The sequence below is a fragment of the Bubalus kerabau genome, chromosome 19, assembly GCF_029407905.1.
Source record: "Bubalus kerabau isolate K-KA32 ecotype Philippines breed swamp buffalo chromosome 19, PCC_UOA_SB_1v2, whole genome shotgun sequence".
Classification (NCBI taxonomy): Eukaryota; Metazoa; Chordata; class Mammalia; order Artiodactyla; family Bovidae; genus Bubalus; species Bubalus kerabau.
Window position 1 is genome coordinate 31,092,175 of NC_073642.1, and position 24,500 is coordinate 31,116,674.

General features: G+C 54.1%; 1 protein-coding gene across 6 annotated transcripts; it reads right to left on the bottom strand.

The window, feature by feature from the left end:
- Nucleotides 1–15: 15 nt before the first annotated feature.
- Nucleotides 16–24,500, bottom strand: CIB2 (calcium and integrin binding family member 2). 6 transcript variants are annotated; one of them, XM_055556077.1, is made up of 7 exons: nt 23,389–24,500; nt 15,684–15,718; nt 12,115–12,187; nt 6,948–7,059; nt 3,763–3,910; nt 1,075–1,270; nt 16–651 (listed from the first exon to the last, which is right to left on the bottom strand). In XM_055556077.1, exons 4-7 carry the CDS (start codon nt 7,014–7,016, stop codon nt 630–632), a joined length of 435 nt encoding a protein of 144 aa, XP_055412052.1. In that variant the 5' UTR covers nt 7,017–7,059; nt 12,115–12,187; nt 15,684–15,718; nt 23,389–24,500; the 3' UTR covers nt 16–629. The 6 variants fall into 6 exon arrangements, with proteins under 6 accessions (XP_055412052.1, XP_055412053.1, XP_055412054.1 ...); XM_055556078.1 differs by lacking the exon at nt 23,389–24,500 and adding an exon at nt 22,474–22,575; XM_055556079.1 differs by lacking the exon at nt 12,115–12,187.

Here is a 24,500-nt window from a genome sequence, read left to right on the forward strand (position 1 = left end):
GTAACCTCGGCAGACACAGAGAACATGAAAGTGTTTTACTATCAGGAGTTCACAAATCTGTGGACAGCACGCACCACTGAGGATTCCACGTCGTCGGGGAGGGCGGATGGGGTGGTGCTCTGGACCTGGACAGGGGCCAAGTCCTTGCACCCATGGTTCCCACAGCTTCACACTGGGAAGGGCTGCGGAGAAGGAACAGACGGGCCCGGGGTGCAGCCCAGCTGTGGGCTCTAGAGAAAGATTGCATAGCTTGTTAAACCTTGTCCTCTTTCTGTTTTTCCATTTGCCCTGGGCAACCCGGGTGCCTGCCCAGCACTTGGACAAGTCAGCACCCCAGCCCTGTTAGGGGTTCCTCCTCCCCCTCCCACTGGGGCCATTTCTGATGGGAGTAGGGAAGGTGGGGGAACAGAGGGAGGGCCTGGGGAGGGCCCACAGGGGGACTGGGAAGGGCCCTGCTCCTCACATCCCCCCCTTCCCTGGTTAAGGTTTTTTGTTTTTATTTTTTGCTGAAAGGGCCAAAGAAGTGTTCGTGGGTGTAAACCCCAGAGGCCACAGCTCCACTCCTGGGGAGCTTGGAGGTCACACTCGTGCAGGGACCGGGCCGGATGGTCGGCTTCTGGTCACTGTCCTCAGATCCGGATGTGGAAAGTGCTGGAAAGAAGGAAAGAGCAAGAGGGGGTGAGCGGCTCTGGACCGGGTGGGTAAAGGTCCTTGCAGAAAGCCAACCAGGCCCTGTGTCCAACCCTGGACAGTCCCTCTGGGAGGATGCAGAGTTCATGAATAATCCACGTGAAGGCCTGGAGGGCCAGCCGTGCCTGCACGTCCAACCCCACCCGACCAAAGGGCCCCCAGGTCTTACCCTTTCCCCAAGAGTCCGGCCCTGCTGGGGACAGCGGGCTCACCAGGCACACGCTGAGGGCAGCTGGGCCTGGAGCCTGACCTGCCTCCTGGGCCGCACAGGGCCTGCGGCACCACCGCTCTCAGGAGCAGCGAGGGCCCTCAGCCTTGTGGGGTCTCCTGGCTGCAGCCCCCATTAAGGCCCACCCCACCCAAGCCAGCCCCTTGGAGCCGCACCTGAGGAAGTCCGGGGCCTTGGCGATCATGTCCTCAAAGTCTGCGAAGCCCAGCTTGCCATCACCGTCGAGATCGGCCTCCTCGATGACCTTGTCACACACCAGTACCACCTCATCCTCGTCCAGCTCCGACTTGGTGAGCCGGGCCAGCGTCAGCTGCAGGTCCTCCTTGCAGATGAAGTTGTCTGTGTTGAAGTCTGCAGGGAGGGGGTGGGTTTATCTCCACTCTCACACCAGACACCTCCCCGTGCACCCTCTGGGGACACTGGATCCTGGTCTTCAGCCGACCGGGACCAAGGTGGGCTCACCCACAAGGCACCTCTGGACACCACGTTCAACAAACCCACATTCACCATCTGCACAAACCCCCAGCATGATGGCAAGCACAGACAGCCTGAGACACTTGGAATGTCCAAATCTGAGGCTTCCTGGGAACATGAGACCCAGGCCAAATGGCCCTCCTAGCTTTGCCCCACAGTGGACTTTGTGTTCCCTCTAGAGCTAAAGAAACCAAGGCCAAGACAGGTCAAGTGACTGAATCAAGGTCAGATGTCTGCTTGGAGGGGAAGCTGGGATGCTGACCAGGGCCTGATTGATGCTAAGACCCACATTTTCTAAACTGCACCACGTTGCCTCTGGCCTCTAGCCAGACAAGGAGGTCAGGAGACTCAGAAGGCCCTCAGAGAAAGGCCCCATGCCTGGCTTCAAAGAGCAGGGAACAATTTGATTCTAATCCTTGGCAAAAGGTACTGCTGCTGCCCACAGCCCAGGAACATGTCCAGAGGGCCGAGCCACACAGGCTCATAGAGGGAACGCGAACACCCTTCTGACTGCTTTGCAACCCAACTATCAACTCTTTCTCGCCTGTGGTGTTTCTTCTACCTGGAGGGCACTTCCCGTGTATCTGTGTAGCAGACTCCATCAAGTTTTAGCTCAAACGCCTCCTCCTGGTTGGTTGGGGGCCGGGGCTGGGGTGGGGGGCAGCGCTTCCTAGACATAAGGGCTCCTCTTGCCAACTGGCCAAACCCTACCATCAGTGGTAGTGATGAAGAGCACAATGCTCATGTAAGCACTTCAGGCTCCATCTCATTTAATTTTCACCACAAGCCTTTTCAGTGGGTACAATTAGAACCCCCATGATACAGATGAAGAAACAGGCTCGAAAAGGACAAATCACTTGAGGTCACATCCCTGCTCAGTGTTGGACCCCAGAGCCCAAGCTCTTGTCTGGGCACCCTCCATGGCGCATCCCCACACTGGCCTATGAAGGGGCCCTGGGGCAGGCACAAGAAAGGATACTTCTCTGCCCTCTGGTGGTACCTCTCTGTAGGGTTGGCAAGATGGGGAACCCCCTGCCCATTCTATATGAGGAAACTAAGGTCAAGGGAGGGGGTGATCCTTGCTAGAGGTCAGGCCCCGGGTCCCCCCAGCACCAAACCCCACGTCCCAGTTGCCTTTCTCCATTCCACACTCCCATCCAGGGTGGTTGGGGAGCCCTGGTTCTCCCTTCACCTGTCCCCATGTCTGCCTGGCTGTGTGCCCTGCACTTCGCCTCTCTGGCAGACGATAGCCTTTCCCAGGAGCAATGTCCTGGGGTCCAGCATTAAGGGGACAATGGGTGGAATCTGAGAAGTTTTTTCCTTGAACCTTGTGGGTGTAGTTTGTGGAGAGTAGACAAGGTGGATACCATGCCTCTGCTGTGCAAATACAATGTGGGTGCAGAGATGTATGTAGACGAAAGTTCCCTGAAATAAACAGGAAAACTAGAAAATGAAAAAACAGCCCAGTGGACCCCACTGCCTTGGGATCTCCTGGCTGATCAAAGATGTGGGGGACAGGAGGTTTGTCTGTGGCTTCTCTTTTCCAGGACGGGTTCCAACCCCTCCTTGGGCCTCAGAGTTCCCATCTGAGCACTGTCTGAGGGTTTGACCCCAGTCCCAGTCCTCTGGAGCAGAAACCAAGGGCTTTGTGGGTGCTTGGCGCCCTCTGGTGGCCAGTAGGACAATGGGTCCTGGGCTGGGCTGGGCTGGGGTGAAATGAGGTCACCCTATCTCTGGCAGCAGTTGCTGGAGTCGGGGTCTGGGGACCAAGGAGCCTACCTCTCAGCCGAGCCTCACCACTTGCAGAGGCCTCTCCAGAACCCTGGCCTCTGCCAGTCTAGCTCCTCCAATTCACACCTCCAGGATGCTGAGAGATCTTTTGAGAACACAGGGCTGCCTGGCCTCACCTGAAGCCCCACAGTGACCCCCAAGCTCCTTGGCTGGCTCCTCAGAAGGCCAGTCACAATGACCTCTCCAGACTTACACTGTGCTCATCCCACCACGGTCGTCTCCCCGTCAGCTCCCCAAGCCCTGTGCTGCGTGCTTCCCTGAGCTCTTTATAGGCTGCTCCCTCTCCTGGGTGTGCCCGCCCGCATTCTCCTGTGAACGAACTCCAGGCCCTGCTGAGAGGTCGCCACGTGTGAACTCACCTCATGCTAACTGCCCACTCTCCCTCCTCTGATCTGAGGACCCTACAGGTATCGCTCATGTACAAGTGGTCCCCTCTGGCCACCGCGCTGGACAAGCACTCTTCAAAGTGTTCTTGGTGTCCCCAGTGTCCCCAGGGTGGGAACCAGCAATAACCAACTGGCCTATGGACCACCACCACCACACACAGCTTCGCAGCCCCTGCTCCAGGCCCGGGTTACCGTAGATCTTGAAGGCGTAGCTGGCCTTGAGCTCACGGGGAGCCGACTCACAGAGCACAGAAAACATGTCAACAAAGTCATTGAAGGTGAGGTTCCCCTCACCATCTTCAGAGAAAGCCTCCACGATCCTTTCCTTGAAGGGATTCTCCTGAAGAAAACAACCACAGCAGTCACCATGGGTGCAGGTTCACTAGGAGGACCCTGGAGCCCATCTGTTATGCCTCTGTGACCTAACCCCTCTGGGCCTCAGTTTCCCCATCTGTAAAATGGGAATAATAATCACACCTACTTAATTGGGTTGCAAGAGGGTTAAATGAGTTAAAAATAAGGTGTTGGTACAAGGTCCAGCACATCATGAGAAACGCCAGGCTGGATGAGTTTACGGGCTGGAATCAAGACAGGCAGAAGAAACAAAAACAACCTCAGATAGGCAGATGATACCGCTATAATGGCACAAAGCAAAGAGGAACTAAAGGGCCTCTTGATGAGGGTGAAGGAGGAGAGTGAAAGGCTAAATATTAAAAAAAACTAAGATCATGGCATCTGGCCCCAATACTGCATGGCAAATAGAAGGGGGAAAGGTGGAAGCAGTGACAGATTTCCTCTTCTTGGGTTTCAAAATAACTGCAGATGGTGACTGCAGCCATGAAATCAGAAGACCGCTGCTTCTTGGCAGGAAAGCAATGACAAAGCTAGACAGTGTGTTGAAAAGCAGAGACATTACTCTGCCAACAAAGGTCTGGATAGTCAAGGCTATGGTCTTCCCAGTTGTACAGTTGTGAGAGCTGGACCGTAATGAAGGCAAAATGCCAAAGAATTGATGCCTTTGAACTGTGGTGCTGGAGAAGACTCCTGAAAGTCCCCTGGAAAGCAAGGAGATAAAAGCAGTCACTCAAGGGAGATCAATCCTGAATATTCACTGGAAGGACTGGTGCTGAAGCTCCAGTATTTTGGTTGTCTGATGCAAACAGATGACTCATTAGAAACATCCCTGATACTGGGAAAGATTGAGGGCAGAAAGAGAAGAGGGTGTCAGAGGATGAGATGGCTGGACAGCATCACTGATGCAATGAACATGAACTTGGGCAAACTCTGGGAGATGGTGAGGGACAGGGAGGCCTGGCGTGCTGCAGTCCATGGCATCACAGTGAGTCAGACACGACTGGGCAACTGAACAGCAGCAGCAACAAGGCCCAGCACTAGTGAGAGATCTACAGGTGTCACGTTCTGTTATATTGTTCGGATGAGCAGGGGGAGCTCAGCAGAGCCCAGTGTGCCCACTGGAGGCATCGCCTCTTCCAGCAGGAGCAGGGATTAGTCCCATTACCCAGGGAGGACATGGAGGCTCCTGCCTTGACATGCAAGAGAAGACAATGTTCCCGAGTCCAAACTTGTACTGATCACAGCACAAAAGGCCAGTGTATCAACAGATGAGTTGCTGGGGCAAGGGCTAGCAACTTTATTCATAAAAGCAGCAAACTGAGAAGATGGCGGACTCATGTCCCAAAGAACCATCTTGCCCAAGTTAGAATTCAGGCTCTTTCTACGCTAAAAGGGGAGGAAGTAAAGTGAAACATTTCCTGGTTCCCATCAGCCTCTGGAGTGAGTGAAATGAAGTTGCTCAGTCGTGTCTGACTCTCTGCAACCCTGTGGACTGTAGCCTACCAGGCTCCTCCGTCCATGGGATTTTCCAAGCAAGAGTACTGGAGTGGGTTGCCATTTCCTTCTCCAGGGGATCTTCCCGACCCAGGGATCAAATCCAGGTCTCCTGCATTGTAGGCAGACGCTTTACCGTCTGAGCCACCAGGGAAGTCCGGAGAGGAGGTGTTAATTCCTTCCTCCCTGCAGTCATTCACAGGTGGGCCTGGTCAGGATGTTACCAGTGAGCTAAACAAAGATATTTTAGCTTAACGCTCACTACCTGGGAGGCAGGGTTCCCAGATATGGGCCATTATGTATAATTTAAGCTTAGAGGCAATATCCCTTTAGTGACTAATTTGGAAGAGAATATAAAGGTTGTTCCCTACTACTACAGCTCTCAGCTCAGACCAAGATCATGGGAGGCGGCAGTGGGGCTCCAGGGGTTGGATGACTGGGTCAGGATCAGAGAATCACTCAGATCCCAGGCCAGCAGTCACCCAACTCCTATGAATTTTCCTAGGCCAGCCCACAGGGAGGTGAGAAATTATACCAGCAACTCCTTCCTCTGATCCCAGCTCACTCAGGGCCCATCTCTCCTAGAGTCCTCCACCGCAGCTGGGCCAGCACTGGGCCACTCCACTCTGTGCCCAGTCCAGCAGAGGGGGCTAGAGACAACCCCACGGTTCCTCCCAAGTGCCTCCTACCCTCAAATGATCCTCTGAGCCTGGGCTCAAGCCCCCGCTCTAGGCCAGGCTGGCTGCTTGTCCAGGGCTTAGCCTGTGACCTACTATCCCTCAGGACTGAAGTCACAGCCCAATACAGCCCCCAAGTGGATGCCATGTGGACCCCAACTGCATACCCTGACCCCAGAGTCACACATATGAGACCTGGAGAGGGGCTATTTGCAAAGACCCACAGCAACATGCTCTAAAAACCCAAATGCTTTCTTACTATCAAAGTGCACTTTCTGTGTATTATATTAATAAGTAAGGAACTTGGGAAATGAAACTCTTAGGTCAAGTATATAAATGGTTTGAGGACCAGCGGCATCAGCCTCACCTGGAAAAAACAGATCCTTGGGCCCCACCCAGACCTACTGAACCTGGATTAGGATTCTGACAAGATCTCGAGGTGATTCCCGTGCACATTAAAAGTCTGAGAGGGGATGCGATGGATGACTGTGCTGTGAAAGACTACAGCCACGCGAGGAGGCGGCTGGAAGAAAGTTACCTTCAAAAGCAGACACACACAAGGTCTGCCAAGGACAGCAGCTGGGCCGCCTAACAAAGGGGTGAGCAGGTGATGCAGGCTAACAGCCTGACACCAGGGGCAGCAACTAGTCACAGCACCCCGATGGGGTCCCACACACGGGACTCATGTGCTCAGAGTGCAGATGAGGAAACTGAGGCACGGCGGGGGCTTCAATTCAGGTCTAGGTGGCTCCGCTGCCCCGCCATCCGGAGCGGCACACTCCCCCAGCCCCCCTGCCCAGCCTCCTCTGGCTCCTCCCGCGCTCTGCCTGGCAGCAGCGGCCGCTCATGTACCCGGAGCTCCGGCATCTGGATGATGAGGCTCATGGGCACGTGGACAATGGGGCTCTTCCTGTAGTCCATCGGGACGAGGTTGGGGGCCAGCTCATGGAACCGCGCGTGGAGCCTACAGGGGAAGCACAGAGAAGGGGCTGGAGGGGACACAGGCCCCGGGGCCCTCAGAGGCCCAGTGCTGCCCTGCCTGCACCCTGCCTCCCATGCGGGAGGCCCACTTTGGCCAGGAGCCTGGGGAGACCATCTCCTCTGCCCACGGGGTATGGCATCTGTGGGGAAGACAAGCTCTGCCCAGGCCCTGTGCTGACACCCGGATAGGGTCCTGGCGTCCCCACCACCACTGCTGCTGCTGCCAATGTCCAGCCCCCTCCCTCAAGGGCCTGCAGTGCCACCTTATTTGTCCCTCTTTAGACTCTCATAAGAGCCTTTGTGCCAGGTATGTCACCGCTTTCATTCTCCTATGACCGTGTGGACAGAAGCACTGTGACCACAGTTCACAGCTCAGCAAACTGAGGCCTGAAGAGGTTAAGGGTGACTGGTCTACCACCACACAACTAGAAGTCTCAGCGACTACGGCTGGAACCCAGGACCGGAAGTCCAGAGCAGAAGCTCTTAACGCCCCCTCCCCACACCATTTCCACTGCTCCCCACTCCTGACCTGCTGAAGACCTGGCCCAGGTTGCTACTGCCCCCAAGCTAGGCCCCGAGGGCTGCTGGGTCTCTGCAAGAGCTTCCAGAAACCCTCTCATCCCGGGAAGCCCCTGAGCCTGGGCCACTCACAGCCTCTCTCCAGCTGGGAGCTATTGGGATGGAGCCCACTGCCCTGGGCCTGGCCCTCCTCTCTGACGGGTCGGGTCCCCAGCTCCCTCCCATCCTCCCTCCTGGCTGAGGAGTCCCTGGAACACAAGCCCGCCTCCATGTTGCATGGACCCTCAGGGTGCTGCCAGACGGGGGGATAAGTGTCAGGGGCATTGACTGGGGGGCCGTGGTAGGTAACCTACTCAAGGTGAGGCCAGGATTGCAGGGGCCTGGATTGAAGGGGCCCATATCTCCTGGGGCCCATCTGCCCCGCTACCCCCAAAGCCAGAGCAACGCTGGTCTTCTTCTAAGCGGCCTGACCCAGTGACACACTCCTAGGCCCATCCTTAGCAGGCCCTTCAGCATCCACCCAGTCCCCCGTCAGGTTCCACCCAACTCTTGTGGCCCCGCTCCCCAGCCCTCTCCATCAGAGCCCTCTCCATCAGGGCAGCTAACTGCTTGCCCAGCGCACACACACGATGTCAGCCACAGTTCAGCAAGTGCTCACTCCGTGCCCAGCTCTAGGCTAATCCTGTGTGCACTGCTCTACAGTAAGTCCCCAACACACGAACCTTCAAGTTGCGAACTTTTAAAGACACAAACGTGTGTTCCCAGGTCCAATCGCCTACGTTAGTTCACGAGACTGCTAGATATTGTCACACGTGTGCGTCCCCTACAAGCGGTTGTGTGTTTGTGTCCTTTACTGTACAGCACCGTATAGAGTACACGAGTGCAGAATCTGTGTCAAGCTAGGTCTGCAAGAGGATGGACCTCACTAAACTCCTTGCTCTGCGACAATACTCATTCTGATACTAACGAAGGCCTGACAGAAGGGAGGCCCAAAGGAAGGATAGAGAGAGACAAAAGGAAGAAGAAACTGAAGAACCAGAGAGATTCATGACACAGGAAACGGCAAGGGGGTTTTCTTTATTTGAGGAGGCACTGTTGGCTGCTGAGGCACAGGACCCGATGTAGAACAGTCCAGCAAGGTTGCGGCGGCTGTTCAGAATGCAATCCGGTGCTTCTGTGTCATGAGAAAAAAAGAGCTACTACTCAGACATCACTGGATTGTTTTCCAAGAGGGTAGATAGAACTGAATCAGCTAGGAACAAGGCATCTGTGCCATCAACGTCAGGCATGAGTGAAGCTGCAGGTTGCCCTCCGTCTCCTATTGCTGATGACCCTTCAGCTCTGCCATCTCCCACCTCCTCTCTCTCCTCCAGTCAGTGCCTCTTCTAACCTGTTTGCTCGATGCCAGCCTGTGCATGCCAGCTATTGTACCATGCTACTGTACTTTTCAAGGTGCTGTAAGATTAAAAATGTCTTATTTTCTGTATGTATTATTTGTGTGAAAAGTATTATAAAGTTACTACAGTACAGTACTACATAGCCAATTGCTGGCTGGGTACCTTCTTTGCTCTCACTTTTGGCATCAAGGAAAAATCGGCCCTAATTTATACTGTCCCCAAACATGGAACCAGGGCTCTGTATCACCATTTATGTGTCTAGTTTCATATGCTTTCGAGAGGACCATCACATTTCCTACTTGACCTGGGCATTTGGGATGTGTTGTCGGGGTGTTTCTGGGGGTTGGCTTACACCTCCAGAATTACGTGGGGTGGCTGCAGCAGGAGTGTGAAGTCAGACTGAGGCTGGAGCCCTGCCTAATCCTCTCATTAGCTGTGCGGCCTTGGGCAAGCAGGTTAACCCCCTGGAGAACAGACTTCCGAATCACTAAGACGGGGATTGTGCTACCCTCCTCAGGCCTAGGAGGATTAAAAAGGATGGCGTTAGTAAAACCACCTTGCCTCAACAGATAGCTATTAGCACACTGCCTGCCATGTCAGGGGCTACCTGGAAAGGGGGGATTTGGGAGAAGGTCTCCAGGTACTGGTGGAGTTGAGGAGGTGTCTTCTGGGGTGCGAAGGCTGCCCTGGGACATGGATCTGTTCTGATTCCATGACTGGAATACTGGATTTTTTTTTTTTTTTTTAAGAAAATTCAAGGAGAATTTGTAAAGGTGAATCACTGTGGGAAAAACTTCAAAACTGTCTCAGAACTGCATTCCTATCACCCACTGTCCCTATAAAGGGCACTACTGAATTCAAGATGTATGTATCAGTCCCCTCCTAAGTCCCAGGAGTAGAAATGATACCTATGCTTGATATCTCTGCTACTTGAACTGGTCCAGAGCGTGAGGCAAAAGAGCAAAGGCCTCCCAGTTTGTTTTAAGAAGTTAATAATGTATGTATGACCCTTACACATACAGATGCAACAGTCTTATAAAATAATATTAGTAAATCAGGTCCAACAGCATGTGAAAGAATAATACATTGGGACCAAGCAGGACCTATTCCAGGAATGCTAGGCAGGGTCAATGTTTGGAAATCTGTGACTACAAATTGCATTAGTAGGCAGCAAACAAATATTTCAATCAACTTGATGCCTGCATTTATGATGAGACAACTGTATGGACACAGAAAAATATCTGAAGAGCATGTACCACATGTTTACACAGATGGTCCCTGTGGGGCAGGAGCAAAGTGATAAGAGGGAGGCCAACTTTCACTTACCACTTCACATACTTGTGAACTGCTTCAATTTTTTAGAGTATTAATAAAAAGTATTTTAAGGTACATATTAATTTTCATCAATAAAAAAATTAAAATCCTTGGGACTTCCCTGCTCGTCCAGTAGGTAGGACTCAGTGCTTTCAGTGCTCAGGACCCAGGTTCAATCCCTGGTCAGGGAACCAAGATCCCGCAATCCACGTGGCATAACCAAAAAAAAACTTTAAAAATCCTTAGTCAAACATAAACAAAAGGATACCCTCTATCTCAAATCAACACCCAACATTAAACTTAAATGACAAAGTAAACATTCCCATGTAAGTGGGGTTCCTAACCATCACCACTGGGGCCTCCCTGGTGGCTCAGCAGTAAAGAATCTACCTGCAATGCAGGAGACACAGGTTCAATCCTTGGGTCAGGAAGACCTCCTGGAGAAGGAAATGGCAACCCACTCCAGTGTCCTTGCCTGGGAAATCCGACACAGTAGCCTGGCGGGCTACAGTCCATGGGGTCGTGAAAGAGTCAGGTGTGACTCAGCAACTAAACACCATCACCAGCATCACCATCATTATACAACATTTCCCCCATGCGTGCCAGTCAATATAATTAGTCAGCAAAATAAAAGAGTGTGCTTAAACTTTAGAGAGGAGGAGGCAAATTATTATTTGCTGGAAAACCAAGAATAACCAGTTTAAAAACTATTTGAATGAGAAAGAACTCAATAGCTCTTCTATGCAATAGTTTTCTTATCAGTATTCACCTATTCAAAAATACTATATAAAAAAGATCTGATTCACAATACAACCTCCCAAAAAACTCAAAACAACTACACATAAAATAATATGAAATGCGTACAAAGAAAACCATGGAACTTTACCAAAGGATGTAAAATCGTTAAGGAGTTAGATAACTTTCCTGTTTGGAAAGGCTTATTACTATAAGGATGGCAATCTTCTCTTCATATTCCTATAAAATGAATACAGTCTTAATTGAAATCTGCAAAATATTTGAGAACTTGTCAGCCTGATTCAAAAGTCTGTTCAGAAGAATAAATGTAGGAGAGTTGTGGGGAGACCATGAAAAGAGAGTAACTGGGCAGATGTTTGCACCATTGGATGTGAAAACTGCTTAAAACTACAATAAATAAAACCGTGAGGAACAGACACTGGTATAGAAGAGGCAACCCAAATACAGTATAAATGAGATTAGTCCATGACAAACAGCATTTGAAATTAGTGAGGAGAAGATGAATTCTTCTCAAAGTCACAGATGGGTTGGTGGTCCACACTCATGACTAGCTTTCATGTAATGTTTTAAAATTTAGTTGATAACACTTACAAATTAAACTTAAATGACAAACCTTGATTCCCTGATCACACTGAGGCTTGATTTCCCCAAGGTCACAACCAGCTGGGGCTTAGGAGAGCTGTTCTGCAGATCCTGGTCCTAAAACATTCCCAGCAGGGTACATAGGTTCATTTCGTTGCAGTGCATGTTGGCCCAGGCAGGCAACAAAGTTTGAGACCCTTGGGATATTCAGTGAATGATTTGGGGACAGAAGACAAGAAAGATGTAACAGCCAGTACGATTGGGAAAGCAGGGAAATGGGGACTCAGGCATGGCTGCTAGAGAGTGATTAGAAATAAAAATCAAAAGCCTGAAAAATGTCCACATCTTTTGATCCAGAAATCTGTTAGAAATGTACCCTAAGGAAATAATCCCAGCAGTGTGGGTTACACGTCAAGGTGTCCCAAGAATGTTCCCTACGGTGCTAATCGTAACAGTGAAACTTTGCAAACCTGTATGTCCAACTAAATGAACTGAAGAGGTGGTGAGATCATTTTTTAAATCTTATCTATCTTCACAAGTCGCCTAAAAGGAAGAGAAATTTAAAGCAGATTACAGAACAACCTGATCAAAATTTCCAATAAACACACACACAAAGGGAAACTACCTGCACAGTATGTACCTAAAGGTCAAATATATCAAAATGTTAACAGCTGTTGTTTCTGGGCGGCAGGACTGCAGATAATCTTTTGTTCTCTCATGATCGGCTTTATTTTCTAATTTTCTACCGTCATCTCATAGCACAGGTGAAATAAAAATTAAAAGTAATTAAAATAAATTATGCAGAGTTTTTAAATGGTTGAGAAAATACAACAGAAGATGAAGTAACCCATAGGCAAGCACCCCAGTTGCCAGCTGGGTCTCTGTGCTCAGGAGCACAGGCTAACTAGAGGCTGGGGGAGTCACCTACGGCGAAGAAGGTGGCTGAAGGTGGGGCTGCCCAGTCAGGCCCAGCATCGGGGTGGAAGAGCTGTGCCCTGGGGAGCAACTGGATCCACTCTGGAGTGGGGGGGTGTTGTGTATGTGAGTAGGGAGGAGTGGGGGAGGGGAGAATTCCCCGATGGGTATCTGAGACTCGGTATCACTGACCCGAGGCTGCCAGAGAGCTTGGTCCCGAGCTGCAAAGAAGAACCTGCCGCTCACGTTTCCTCCTCGCCATCTGGTCGCTACTCAGGGTGCAGCTCACCCAGAAACCCATCCAGGTAGGGGTGGGGATACAGCGCTGGAAGGCCCCTGAAGCCCTGGCAGCAGGACCCCTGCGATCTGGTCCCCACTGTGTGGCACCTGCTGTGTCTCAGTTGCCACCTCTGCGGCGTGGGCATGAGAGTGCCCCGGCCCTGTTTTTCCATGGGCCCCGTGGCTGGGAGGGCAGGGTGACAGCGTAGTTCAGCATAACACAGGCTGCTTGGAGGGCCCTGGGCCCGGGGCCTGGCTCTGCCGCTGGCCTGGCTTGGTGTTGCTGGCCAGGGCCTCTCCGCGCCCTCTCTGGGCTCGGGCCCTCGGTTGTCCCACCTGGACCTAAGATGTGAACAGCGTGGAGAGGGCGCGCCTGGCAGGGGTGGTCAGTCACACCGGCTCTTGCCGGGGCTCAGAGAGAAGGCTAAAGAAAAGCCAGGGGACTGAAACTGGAATTGAGCCATCGTGGCCACGCCTGGACAAGTAATCCCACACGCACATGCTGCCTGGCCTTACCGCCCTTCCTGAGGGTGGACGGGTAGGCGACAAAACTCTAAGCAGCCTGTGTTATGCTGAACGACGCTGTCACCCCCGCCTTCCCAGCCACTGGGGCCCATGGAAAAACAGGGCCGGGGCACTCTCATCCCCACGCCACAGAGGTGGCAACTGAGACACAGCGGGTGGCACACAGTGGGGACCAGATCACAGGGGTCCTGCTCCCAGGGCTTCACCCCTCCTCCACCCCACTCGACCAAACTTTGCAGAAAAAGCACCAGGTCTGGTCCCCCAAGAGTGCTAACACAGAAGTGAGGCCGGAAGGAATCAGAGACTGAGCAGACAGCGGAGGACTCAGCGAGGGTGTCCAGCTACCAGAAAGGGTCCTTTCTCCACTTTGTGGATCCCGGGCCTGGGTTGAACTACAGAGGCTGGTACAGAAGGATGCAGAGCTGGGTGGGCCAGGACTGTAGGGAGCCAGGAGACCCCCTACCCCTGCTCAGACCACCTACCTGCCTGGGACTGATCATCTGCCAAGAGATCAGGGTCCCCACACAAAAGCCTATCAGGTTGAATCCAATTCCTGGCCTGGCCTGTCAGCCACCCTCTTCCCCCGGGCAACCCTGCTACTCTCAGTGACACCCCTATGGATGGGGAAGGTAGCAGGTCTGTGCCCTTGACCCCACTGCTCCTAGCCTGGAATGTTCTCCCCTTGGCCAACCCTACCTATCCTTCATCCACACATTCTTCAAGTGCTTCCTGGTGCTGTGCCCAATGCCAGGTGTGAGGAGCCTGTATCCTGAATGACTGCAAGTCCAGGGGGAAATGGGACCGGAGCCATGAGCCCACAGAGCCCCCTAAGAGGCTTGCAAAAGTATTTGGGGGGAAGATAGCTGGGAGCTCACAGAGCAGATGACTCTGGAGTGGGTCCTGAAGGATGTGCAGGAACACAGCAGGGCAGCCTGTGCAAAGGCCTAGGGACAAGCTTTTGTTGCCCGAACAAAAATGGTGGTGGGCCTCACAGGACAAGCAACCTGGGCCTGGCATCTACAGAGGTGGGGGTGAGGATGGTGGGAGCTCCCTGCAACAGAGGATTAATGTGGTGAGGCTTAAATGAGGATCTGTGCCAAGAACTGTCATAGGTAAGAGGTGCCACTGGAAGGGCTGGGGCGACCACTGTGTTGTGACAGTTCTGAGGACCATCTGTCCAGATGGGAACCCCAACCCACACATCGTTCAAGCTACAGGCCAAATTCCGTTATCAAAAACATACCCTGGCATTCCTCCTCTCAGCCATGCTAAGGTATCATTACCCCCATTTTACAAAAGAATCAGAGGCTCAGCAAGGCTCCACGCTGGTCTGAGGCCAGAGCTGGGAAGTGGAGCCCAGGTTTCTGCTGATGCCAAGGGCTGCAGGCTTTGCCCCTGACCCTGTCTCTCCGAGGTGGTAGGAGTGGGTGTCCTCACCTACCCAGGGTACAAGCTGGAAAAGCAGCCTGGGCAAAGGAAGGGACAAGGGACACTGTCTGGGCAGAATGGTCATGGCAATGATAGACCACATCTCCCTTGGGTAGTGTGACAGGATCGAGCCCAGCCTGCCCATCGACCTCCAGGGAAAGCGGTCCTGAGACCATGCTGGCTTTTAGTGCCACCTAACAGTCCAGGCAGGGGGGCCTGGTAAGGCCTGTGGGACCAGGTTTCCTGGCATTCTATGAGTCCTGCCCTCCATCTGGTCCTGGAGCTCTGAGGCTGCCAACAACCTTCATCTCTCCTGTCTAGGCCCACCCCACCCCCAAAGAAAGGGACTGTCCTGGAAAGAGACTCTCAGTGGACAGCTCAAAGGCAGTGAGGGCATCCTGCCATGTCCCTGACTTCTGGACCTCCCAGGAATGGAAGGACATCAGAGCCTGAGCGTGGGGGCTCTTAGGGATCCCTGTCTAATGACAGGGACCTCCTAGTCAGATAGGTTTCAGGGGGGCAGTGAAATAGCGAGCAGCCTGGAGTCAGAGGCCAGGTCTTCAGTCCCTGGCTGGGTGACTTTAGCCAAGCTGCTCAGCCCCATCTGTAAAGTGAGGATAAAAGGATTCTCCTGTTACAAGGGCACAGTGAGGATTAAATGAAAATGTTCCTGAAACCGCCCACCATGGAGCCTGGCACGCACTCGGTAGACGTTCCATTCCTGGCAGAAGGATGTGGGCCAGTTCCTGAGTTCATACAGCAGCCCACACTAGGCTGCTGATGGAGGCGGAAAAGCTTATCCCCAGCTTGGGCGGACCCTGCACACCCCCCCGCCCCCAGGGTGGCCGGCCCCACCCCTGCCCCCAGAGAGGTGAACAAGAGCCACACTTACTTGAGGATGTCCTTCTTATTGAAGAAGGTGCAGTCCTGTGGAAGGAAAACACGCATACAGTCGGCTGTATGGGCCCCGGGCTCCTTTCTTCCTCGCTCAGAGCCACACAGGCACAGCCACCAGCCCTGCTGCCCGGGCCCATTGAGGGGAGCAGTCTCGTGGGGCCACCAACCGCCTCCTGAAACTTCTGACCTGAGCCAGGGAGCTGAGTGTCCAGCATGAGGGGCTGGGAGGCACACATGGGGGGAGGGCATTTGGGTGGGGGAGCCGATGGAGAGTTCCAAGGTGGATGCCATTGATTTGAGGGGCCGGGGGATACCCTGCGGGAGAGGGGAGTGGCTGGGAGACGCTCAGGAGACCAAACAGGAGTGAGGACCGACAGGGCGTCGCACTGCCCAGCTGCAGGGCCAACATCCACGCGGCGGCCCCCAAGGATGGTGCCGCGAGGAGCAGTGGGTGGTGTGTGTCCTGAGAGGCAGCGGGCAGCAGCCCCCTGCTCAGAGGCTGAGAGTTCCAGGCACACTGACTGGGGAAGCCCCAGCATCTAACTGCATCTGTAGCCACAGGAACAGACGGGGCTAGAGAAGGCAGTGGAGAGGCTGGCTTGTGGGGGAGGAGGATGGTGGGCAGGGGGGAGCTGGCAGCATCTGGACGGAGGCTGGGGTGGAGGCTTCCCCAGGTAGGCATGACTCAGGGTGGGGGCAGGACTCGGTCCAGAGGTCACCCAGATTGTAAACTCTTCTTGGGGGTCCTGCCTTTGTCTGGATAACCTGACCCCCAGTCATGCCCCTGTCCACAGCTCAGCCAGTCTGGTGATGACAGGTACTATGCCAGGCCTGATGGGAAGTATGGAGGGAAAAGGACCCAGCACTTCACAAAACACCCAACCATGAAGGGCTTTTGTGCTTATCCCCTGCCGTCTGGCTCCTCTGCCTTGGCCTGTTGTTGGAGCATGAGGGAGCCCAGAGCCGGAGGGCCTCCTGGGCAAGCTGACCACAGCTGGCTCTGATGAGGGGCTAATGGCCACAGCCCAGGTGTGCAGACAGCCAGGCTTGCACCGGGTGAGGCCTGGAGCCCCGGGCCCTGGGGCAACTATACAGCACGTTGAGAAGGATCCAAGGAAGCAGGCCCACAGGAGGCACATCTGGGGTTTCCAGTGGCGCCTGAAGGAGAGCCAAAAAGGGAGGCTTGGTGGTAATTTCCAGGCCCCACTAGTCTGTCCTGAGCCACTTGCTGTTCTGCAGGAGTTACACTAAGGACCCTCACGCTGCCTGGCTCTTCTGAGAAACACAGGAGCTTCTGCTGGGGAGGCAAGGCTTTGCTTTCAGCGATGGCTCCTCTGTAGGGTCTAGAAGAGGCTCAGGCTGGGGAAGCAGTGTCCCCTCCACACCCCACGTGGGCAGAGACTTCCCTGCCCCACAGGCCTAAGACTCAGACAGGATGGAAACCACGTGGGCTGATATTTCAGGAGACCCCAGAAACCTGAAACAGGCAGCAAAGGCCGCCCAGCTGGGTCTTCCAAGTACAGACTTCTGTCAGCCCCATAGCTGCTTCTGCGGCCTGAAGCTCCCCAGCGAGAAGGGTCGGGGTGCTTCCAATCAGCACGGTGGGGGTGTCAGGGGTGAATGTGGAAGAGGCCGGTTCTGCTCTCTCCTCCCCTGCCTATCCTCTTCCCTTCCCCTCCCCTCCCCTCCCCTCTCTTTTCTCCTCTCTCCAATCCCCTGGGTTGGAAAGGAAGTGTCTGGGTCTTGATGTGTGAGTTTTATTGGTAACAGATGGGAAAGCTTCTCACATGACCCTAGTCCCTTATTGCAACTACTTCCATCTGTCCACATCAATGGTCCTCAAGATGTGGTTCCTGGACCAGCAATATCACCATCTCCTGGGGACTTAGTGGAAATTTAGACTCTTGGGCTTCTCTCCAGACCTACAATCAGCAACTTTGGGAGGGTGGGGCCCAGAAATCTGCATTTAGAAAAGTTTCTTCTCATGATGGTGATGCCTGATAAAGTGTGAGGGCCTCTGCTCTAGAGCAGAATCACTTGGGGACTGCTTAACTCCTGCGTCCTCTCCCATCACCACCAACAGACCCCAGATCAATTATGACAGAGTCCCTGAGGGTGGATCCGGGCATCAGCAGTTTTCAAAGTCATCAGATGACTGCAACGTGCAGCTGAGAACCACACCACAACCAGTCCGTGATTATCACGGGCTGGTCAGTAGGTGCTCTGAATGTCCAGTTTTGTTTCGTTCTCATCACTAGCATGAATGGGGTGGGGAGCGAGGCATTACCTTCCCATTCTGTGGATGGGAAAACTGAGGTTCAGCAAAGTTGAAGAGCTTGCCCTAAGTCGCACACACAGACCAAGGGCTGGGCTGGAACTCAGGCTTCTTGACCACTGCACGCTGACAGGAAACAGCCGCAGGCCACCCAGGCCAGTCCGATACCCACCTTTCCATCTCCTGCTTCCGCTGTGTATTCCCATATGATACACGGTACATGCGCAATACAGATGAGGGGATGAGTGACCAGACTTTTCCACATAAACCTTCCTTCCACAGCAGTTACATTAGCAATTCACTGGCTGGGGAATATCTCACTGAAGGCATCGGCCCTGCCTCATCTAACCTTTCTCCTCTTTCTGAACATTTAGACACGGCCATTTCTAGGTTTTTACCATTACCATTAAAGCTGCCATGAACCTGCTCACAGAGTTATGTTTTGCTCTTCCGTCTGTTGACTTACTTCCCTGGAACTCATCCCAGGGAGGCAGCTCATGGAGGAGGAACACAGCAGGTGCCTTAAAAGCTTCTCAGGGCTCTGAGCAGTCTGGCAGCGGAAAAGGGTTAATAGTCAGATTCAACTTCTCATCTTGCTTTGGATCCTTAGGCAAATCAGTCTCCTTTTGGAACCTCAGTGTCTGTGTCTGTAAAAATGGGATACTGCCTCTCTGAAAGGGGCAGTGAGAGAAGCAAACAAGCTAAGGTGCAGGATACAGGCCACAGTTGATGGGGCTTCCCTCCCCATTTTGGACACTCCATCCAGTGTCCCATGTCCCAAAGGCATCCCTTCAGAGCCCGCGGCTCTGTGTCTGCCCTCATCCTGAAGACAAAACAAAAACCCTGCCCACCTCCATCTGCTCAGCTACCCAGGGGGTTAGCGCCACAGCTCTGCAGGACCTCTTCCTTATACTCCACTGAGAACAGATGTCACTGCTTGGCCCCTGCCAGTTCACAGGGATGGGTCTTCAGGGAAGAGTTCCAGCTCAGGTTAGGGTCACAAAGGGTAGTAGTGAGGGATGGAGGGGTATAATTCAGGCGAGCTGGGCCCTCAGGACTCTGGCAGCAGAAGGCAGGGCAGGCCGGGCTTTCATAGTAGAAGTGCAAATGTTAGGACAGTTAAGGCTGGAGTTCCTCCTCCAAGCCTCTACTCACGCTGCTCTCCCAATCTGGACTGCCTTCTCCACCTTGTTCAGCTTACCCAAATCCTTTCCATGTTCCAGAGCTCAACTCAGGAGTACTTTGTCCAGGTAGCCTCCCTGCTGGTCTACCTATGCCAGTGGTCCTAAGCCAAACCACAGCCAGTCCCAGCTGGAGTGGGTTCTCCATAGGGCTCTGCCAGCGCAAGCCTGGGCACCACCCAGCCGACCACCACACAGCTCAACTAATCCCCACAAGAACCCTTGACACGAGCACAGCAGAGCTAGTATCATTCCCGTTTGAGAGCCGCAGACACTGAGACCCAGAGGACAGTGGCTTACTAAAGTGTACAGAACTACAGCCCCTCCATGACTTCAAGCCAGGACCTCAGAATCGCTGGAGTTCCTTCCCTTCCTTAGAGCTATGCTTTAACAAGTATTCGTCCAAACGTCTATTCATTCAATGCTCTCCACTGCCTTTTCTGTACCTGAGCGGGAGACACACAGGAAACGGGGTGGAGAGTAAACACTGATGACTGGGTATAAACCATCCTGTGGCCACAAGAAGGGCTGGGGGAAGGCATCAGGGAGCCTGTCTCAGGAGGGTGAGGCCTGGCATGGACAGAAAGATGGGTCATACTGGGCTGCTGAAGAAGTGAGGGGAGGGCACCAGGAGAACAAGGCCAGAGGTGAGGCCATGCTTGGCTAGAAGCCCTTCGGTGTGCCTGGAACTTGGGGTGCTAGGGGAGGGGTGAAGAATGAGTCTGGAGGCTGGCTGATCCCAGGCTAGGCCGGGGTGAGCTTTGCTCTGCACTCTGCTTATGCTATTATCCCAAGACACTGCGGAATTCCAGGGGGAGGAGAGGGTCACACCCATGTTTTAGAAAGATCCAGCACATCTTTGACCCTGCATTTCTGCTCCAGGCATGCACAACCGAGAGATGGACAGCTCCCTAGGGCCTCCCACAGCAGTAGAGGGTTGGATAATATGTGTACAGTGCAACTCTGGGCCCAGGAATTCTTTTTTAAAGAAAAACTTGCTTTACAATGGGGATGCATGCTGTGTCTGTTGAAAGAAAATGAGAAGGAGGGAAGGGAATGGAGTAAGAACCTGAGGGACTGTGGTAGCAGCGTGTGGATGGAAATTACATCTTCAGTTCACTTGAAACTGAGAGGCCTGGCCCCTTTCCGGTTGTGGAGATGGAGAAGGGGGTCCCCAGGTGAGCCCCCAAAGAGGCTGAGTCACAGGACTTGTTCTTGACTGAAAACATGGGCCACAGCAGGGCAAAGTGTCAGACCAGCTGGAGGAGCAGTGGAGGGTCCTGGGGAAGGCAGTGGGCCCTTGGCAGTTTGAGGGGTCGGGGTGGGGGGTTGGATCTGGAAGGCGGAGAGGTGGTCTAGGGAGACACCTGAACTTTGGGGATCAGGACTGGGAAAGAGGGCAGGAAACGCTGGGGATCAGCTGGGGAGGGATGGCTGTTACTCGGGGTCACCCCCAGCGGCCCTGGCTGGCCCTGGCCGGCTGGAGAGTCTCAGAGAGGGAGACGCGGGGCTCTCCGGTTTCACAGCTCTCACTTTTCCCACCGAGCTCAGCCTCTGGCAAAGGATCAGAACCCAGCACTTATCCTGACTCCGAAGGGTAACTCAACGCCAGGCTGGACTGAGTGGGAACCCAGGTTCCCCACCCCCATGAGGGGACTCTTCTGAGCGTGGCCTACCTGCTTGCTTGGCCCCACCTGCAGGTCTTTACCCAAGCGGTCCCCTCGGCCTGGGAGGCCTCTTCCGGCCCTGATGAGCAAAATCCTACTGATCTTTCAAGGGTCTGTGCAAGTGCTGTCTTATTTCCAGATCTACCATTCAAAGCAAAGCTCCCCTTCCCTCCAGGTCTCCCACTGCCCCCTAGAGCCCTCCCCTAGAGCACATTCACCGCCTGCCTCTCTGGAGGTGACGGTCTGTTTCTGCAGACAGCGAGGGCCTTAAGGACAAGAGTACACACAGCCCCCAGCCCCAGTGAAGGACTGAGCCTTGAATTCACAAGTCAAATTCTTGTGTGAAATTTGACTGCACAGGGTACTGACTGAATGGCTCCTCAGCCTTTGTTTACTCTCCTATAAAACAGGGCTAATAATCCTGCTCTCAGTGATGATCAAATGACTTGATGCATAGAGAGCATTCATTGCAGCGCTAGGTACACCGAAGGCATTCCACCGATGTGGCGTCCCCCACTCCTTCTCAGAGACTCACGTGGAGCTGAGAAAGTACTGTTATTGACAACCAGCGCTTCCAGGAGCAAAAGGGGTGCCCACATCAGAGGACCCATACTTCAAGCTTGATTCTGAAATGTTCACGAAGGCAAGGGGCAGCCATGGAGACCCTGCTGGTGTTCATCTCCCCCAGTCATGCTTCACATAGGCTACAATATTGTCTAGGCCCCTCTGCCTGGCAGAGCCTGGAAAGAAGCATCAAAGTTGGGCCTGGGAGGATAAGCGAGACCATCTGAAGACTGAGGAGCAGCATCCCAGAGAATGTGCAAAAAAGAAGCAGGAAAGAGCCCGGTGTGTCAGAGAAGGAGGATGGCTCTGCTGTGGCTGCAGTGTGCAGGGCAGGAAAAGAGCCTCAGCAGGCTGGCTAGGGTTCTGGGCAAGTCAGGAGTTTGTGCTCCATCCTACAACCACAGAAAAGTTTGCACATAGGTGGGAGGGCACTGGGATATGATCTGGACAGCTCCCCAACTCTGGAAGCAGAGGGACCTAGGAGGGGTCTAAAGGGGTGGTTGCTGGGGCCTAAGGGAGCTCGGAGAGGTGACCATATAAGACTGGTACCTGGCTTGACTTCTTGTGCAATTACTTCCATGCTGGGGCCAGAGGGAAAGACCCCAATAGGTAACAAGACATCCCCAACCCAGAATCGTATTTGAGTACTGACGCGCTTCACTTCCAACCCAGCTCATTTCTGCTGTACAGACTCACTCTCCTCGGCGGCTTCCCGGGTTTTGAGGGGTGGGAGAGTCCTCCCTCCAGCCCACGTTTAAGGACTCCATCTCAGCGCCAATGTGGGCTCTGGGATGAGTGGTCGGGAAGGGGTCTGGGTCCAGACTGGGGCCAAGAGCAAGAAGTCTGAATGAGAGAGAGGAAAGGGGAGCAGAAAGAGACACGCCTGCGAGAATCTTCTAACTGGAAAGCTCTCTCATTCCTTGAGTGGGGAAACTGAGGCTTGGAGAAGTCACCGGCCCAAGGTCACGCGTCGAGCTGAAGGCAGAGCAAGGTTTGAACCTGGTAAACCGGCTTTCGGGAGGCCTCGGCAAGCGACGGAAAAAAGAAAGGAGGGAGACCAAGGGCGCCGCTTCGGGATCCGGGGGCGGCCGGACTCACCTGGTAGTTGTCCAGCTGCTCTTCCGTGAAGATGGTCTGCTTGTTCCCCATGGTGGCCGCGGCGGCGTCGCTCGCCCGCCCGGGTGCCGCCTCCCATCCGCGGCCGCCGGAGCCCCGCGCCCGCGGCCCTCGCCAGCCCCGCGGCGGGCAGCTTCCGACGGCCGCCGGACCCGCCGCCCCGCCCAGCCACGCCGCGCCGCGCCCCGCAGCCCACCGGAGGGGGCGGGGCGGGGGCCTGGGAGGCGGGGAAGCGGACCCGGAGCGCGGCGACTCCGCCCCGCGGCCGGGAGAGGGCGGGCGCCCGGCTCCCGGCTGCCGCGCGCCCCGGGCCCGCCAGGGGGCGGCCTGGCCTCGGGAGGCGCTGCCCGGTCCGTCTGGCGCCCGCGCCCGCGTCGGCTGGGCGGACCCGGGAACTTCCGGCCGCCGAGAGTCCAGGGGACGCGGGGCTGAGGGTGGCGGGCCCGGACCGATCCATTTGAGGGGTGCAGTGGGGGCAAGTGGGTGATCTTGGCTCCCCTGCAGCTGGGGCGCAGGGTGTCAGCGCGGAGCAGGGGAGAGCCCTGGACTGTGAGTGCGTGCAGGGCCCAGTTCTGCCAGCATCTCATAGCCTGACCTTGGGCCCAGCCCCTCCGGGGGAAAAGGAGGGAGTCTATCGAGATGACCTCTAAGGTCTCTCCTGGCCTGATCTGGCCTTTGACCATGGCCTGGGCAGAGTATCTCAGGCCTTCTGGGTCCCTTAGGGAGGAGGACAGGATTTACTTGTCTTTCTTTGAGCCTTTGGATCCAAACGTGGGACTTGAGGGGGTTTAAAAGACTGTGTTTAGAGGCTTATTGTGACAAAGGCCAGGGTGTCTTCCGGGGCTTTTAAAGAAATGCCATCCACCGCAGCAAATGGAGCCATCGCTGACTAGTTACCTTTTATGGGTCCAGCTCACACGCTGGTTATTTCTAATCCCAGGACAGCTGATTCTGTAGGTACTGTCTCCATTTTACAGGTGAGGAAACTGAGGCTGAGAATCGTTCCGTAACGTGCCCAGGGTTCCACGGCTGGGAGGTAGCGGAGCCTGAGGTGGCCTCCCGCACTGACTCAGCCCACACCTGGACTTCGATGAGAAGGCCAGGGCTTCATGCTTTAAAATAGGTGGTTTGTGTCTTTAACCCCTGAGAGCAGGGCAACAGAACCACTTGGGAGGCTCCACCCCCAGAGCGTCTTGATTTAGTTCTCCAGGGGTGAAGAAGGTGGGCGGGCAACCAGTTCCCAGGTGATGCTGATGCTGCTGGCCCTGGCTTTGAGTTGCTAAGGCTGAAGGTCCGGGTTCCAATAGGAGCAAGGATCTAAGTTTGGCAGATGACCCCTGGTATTTCTACATTTTCCTTTTGTATCTGAGGTTCCTGGTTGGGGTTTTCTGACACTATTTTGCCACCCTCTGGTGAAAGGAGCAGCCATCAGCTAAACAGACAAGCCTCCCTGTTGATAGGATAAGAGTCATCAGAGGCATAATCAATTGCTATCAGATGGGCAGGAAACAATTCAGAAGCCCAGGGGACGGCTGACCAGCCTTCAGAGACTGCCTCACCATCCATCATTTATATTGGACATTTATAGTGGACAGCTGTGGGAAAGAAGGTCATATCTGTGACCAGAGATTCAGAGAATGTGGAACTTTAGAGCAGAGACAGGCCTTTATAAGATTCTTTCCATCTGTAATTCCTCTTTCTCCCACATTAGCGTTGAGGAAACGGAAACCTTTTCTGAACCACACAATCACTATTAACAAGCATCTTAGATTCCCCCTTGCCCACCAAGAGGCCAGAATTCTGGGTGCTCACATCCTGCTCTGATACATTCTTTTACAGTTGTGAACATGATACTCATTTTCATGCCAAGTATTCCTGGCAGAAAAGCCAGAACTTCTACAAAGAGGACTGTGTTTTCAGTCTGGGAGTCCCTCCTCTCACAGGTGATAAATAGAAGCAAGCAACCTGAGGAGAATACTCCATTAAATCCTTTGTGCTCACTATTGCCA

Coding starts and splice junctions, on each gene's coding strand:
- CIB2 (XM_055556075.1), bottom strand. CDS start 17,228: ATGGGGCTGACAGAAGTCTGTACTTGGAAGACCCAGCTGGGCGGCCTT. Junction 15,719..17,165: donor GCCTTTGCTGCCTGTTTCAG/GTTTCTGGGGTC, acceptor TTCCTTCCACAG/GACTGCACCTTCTTCAATAA. Junction 652..1,074: donor AAGGCCCCGGACTTCCTCAG/GTGCGGCTCCAA, acceptor CCTTCTTTCCAG/CACTTTCCACATCCGGATCT.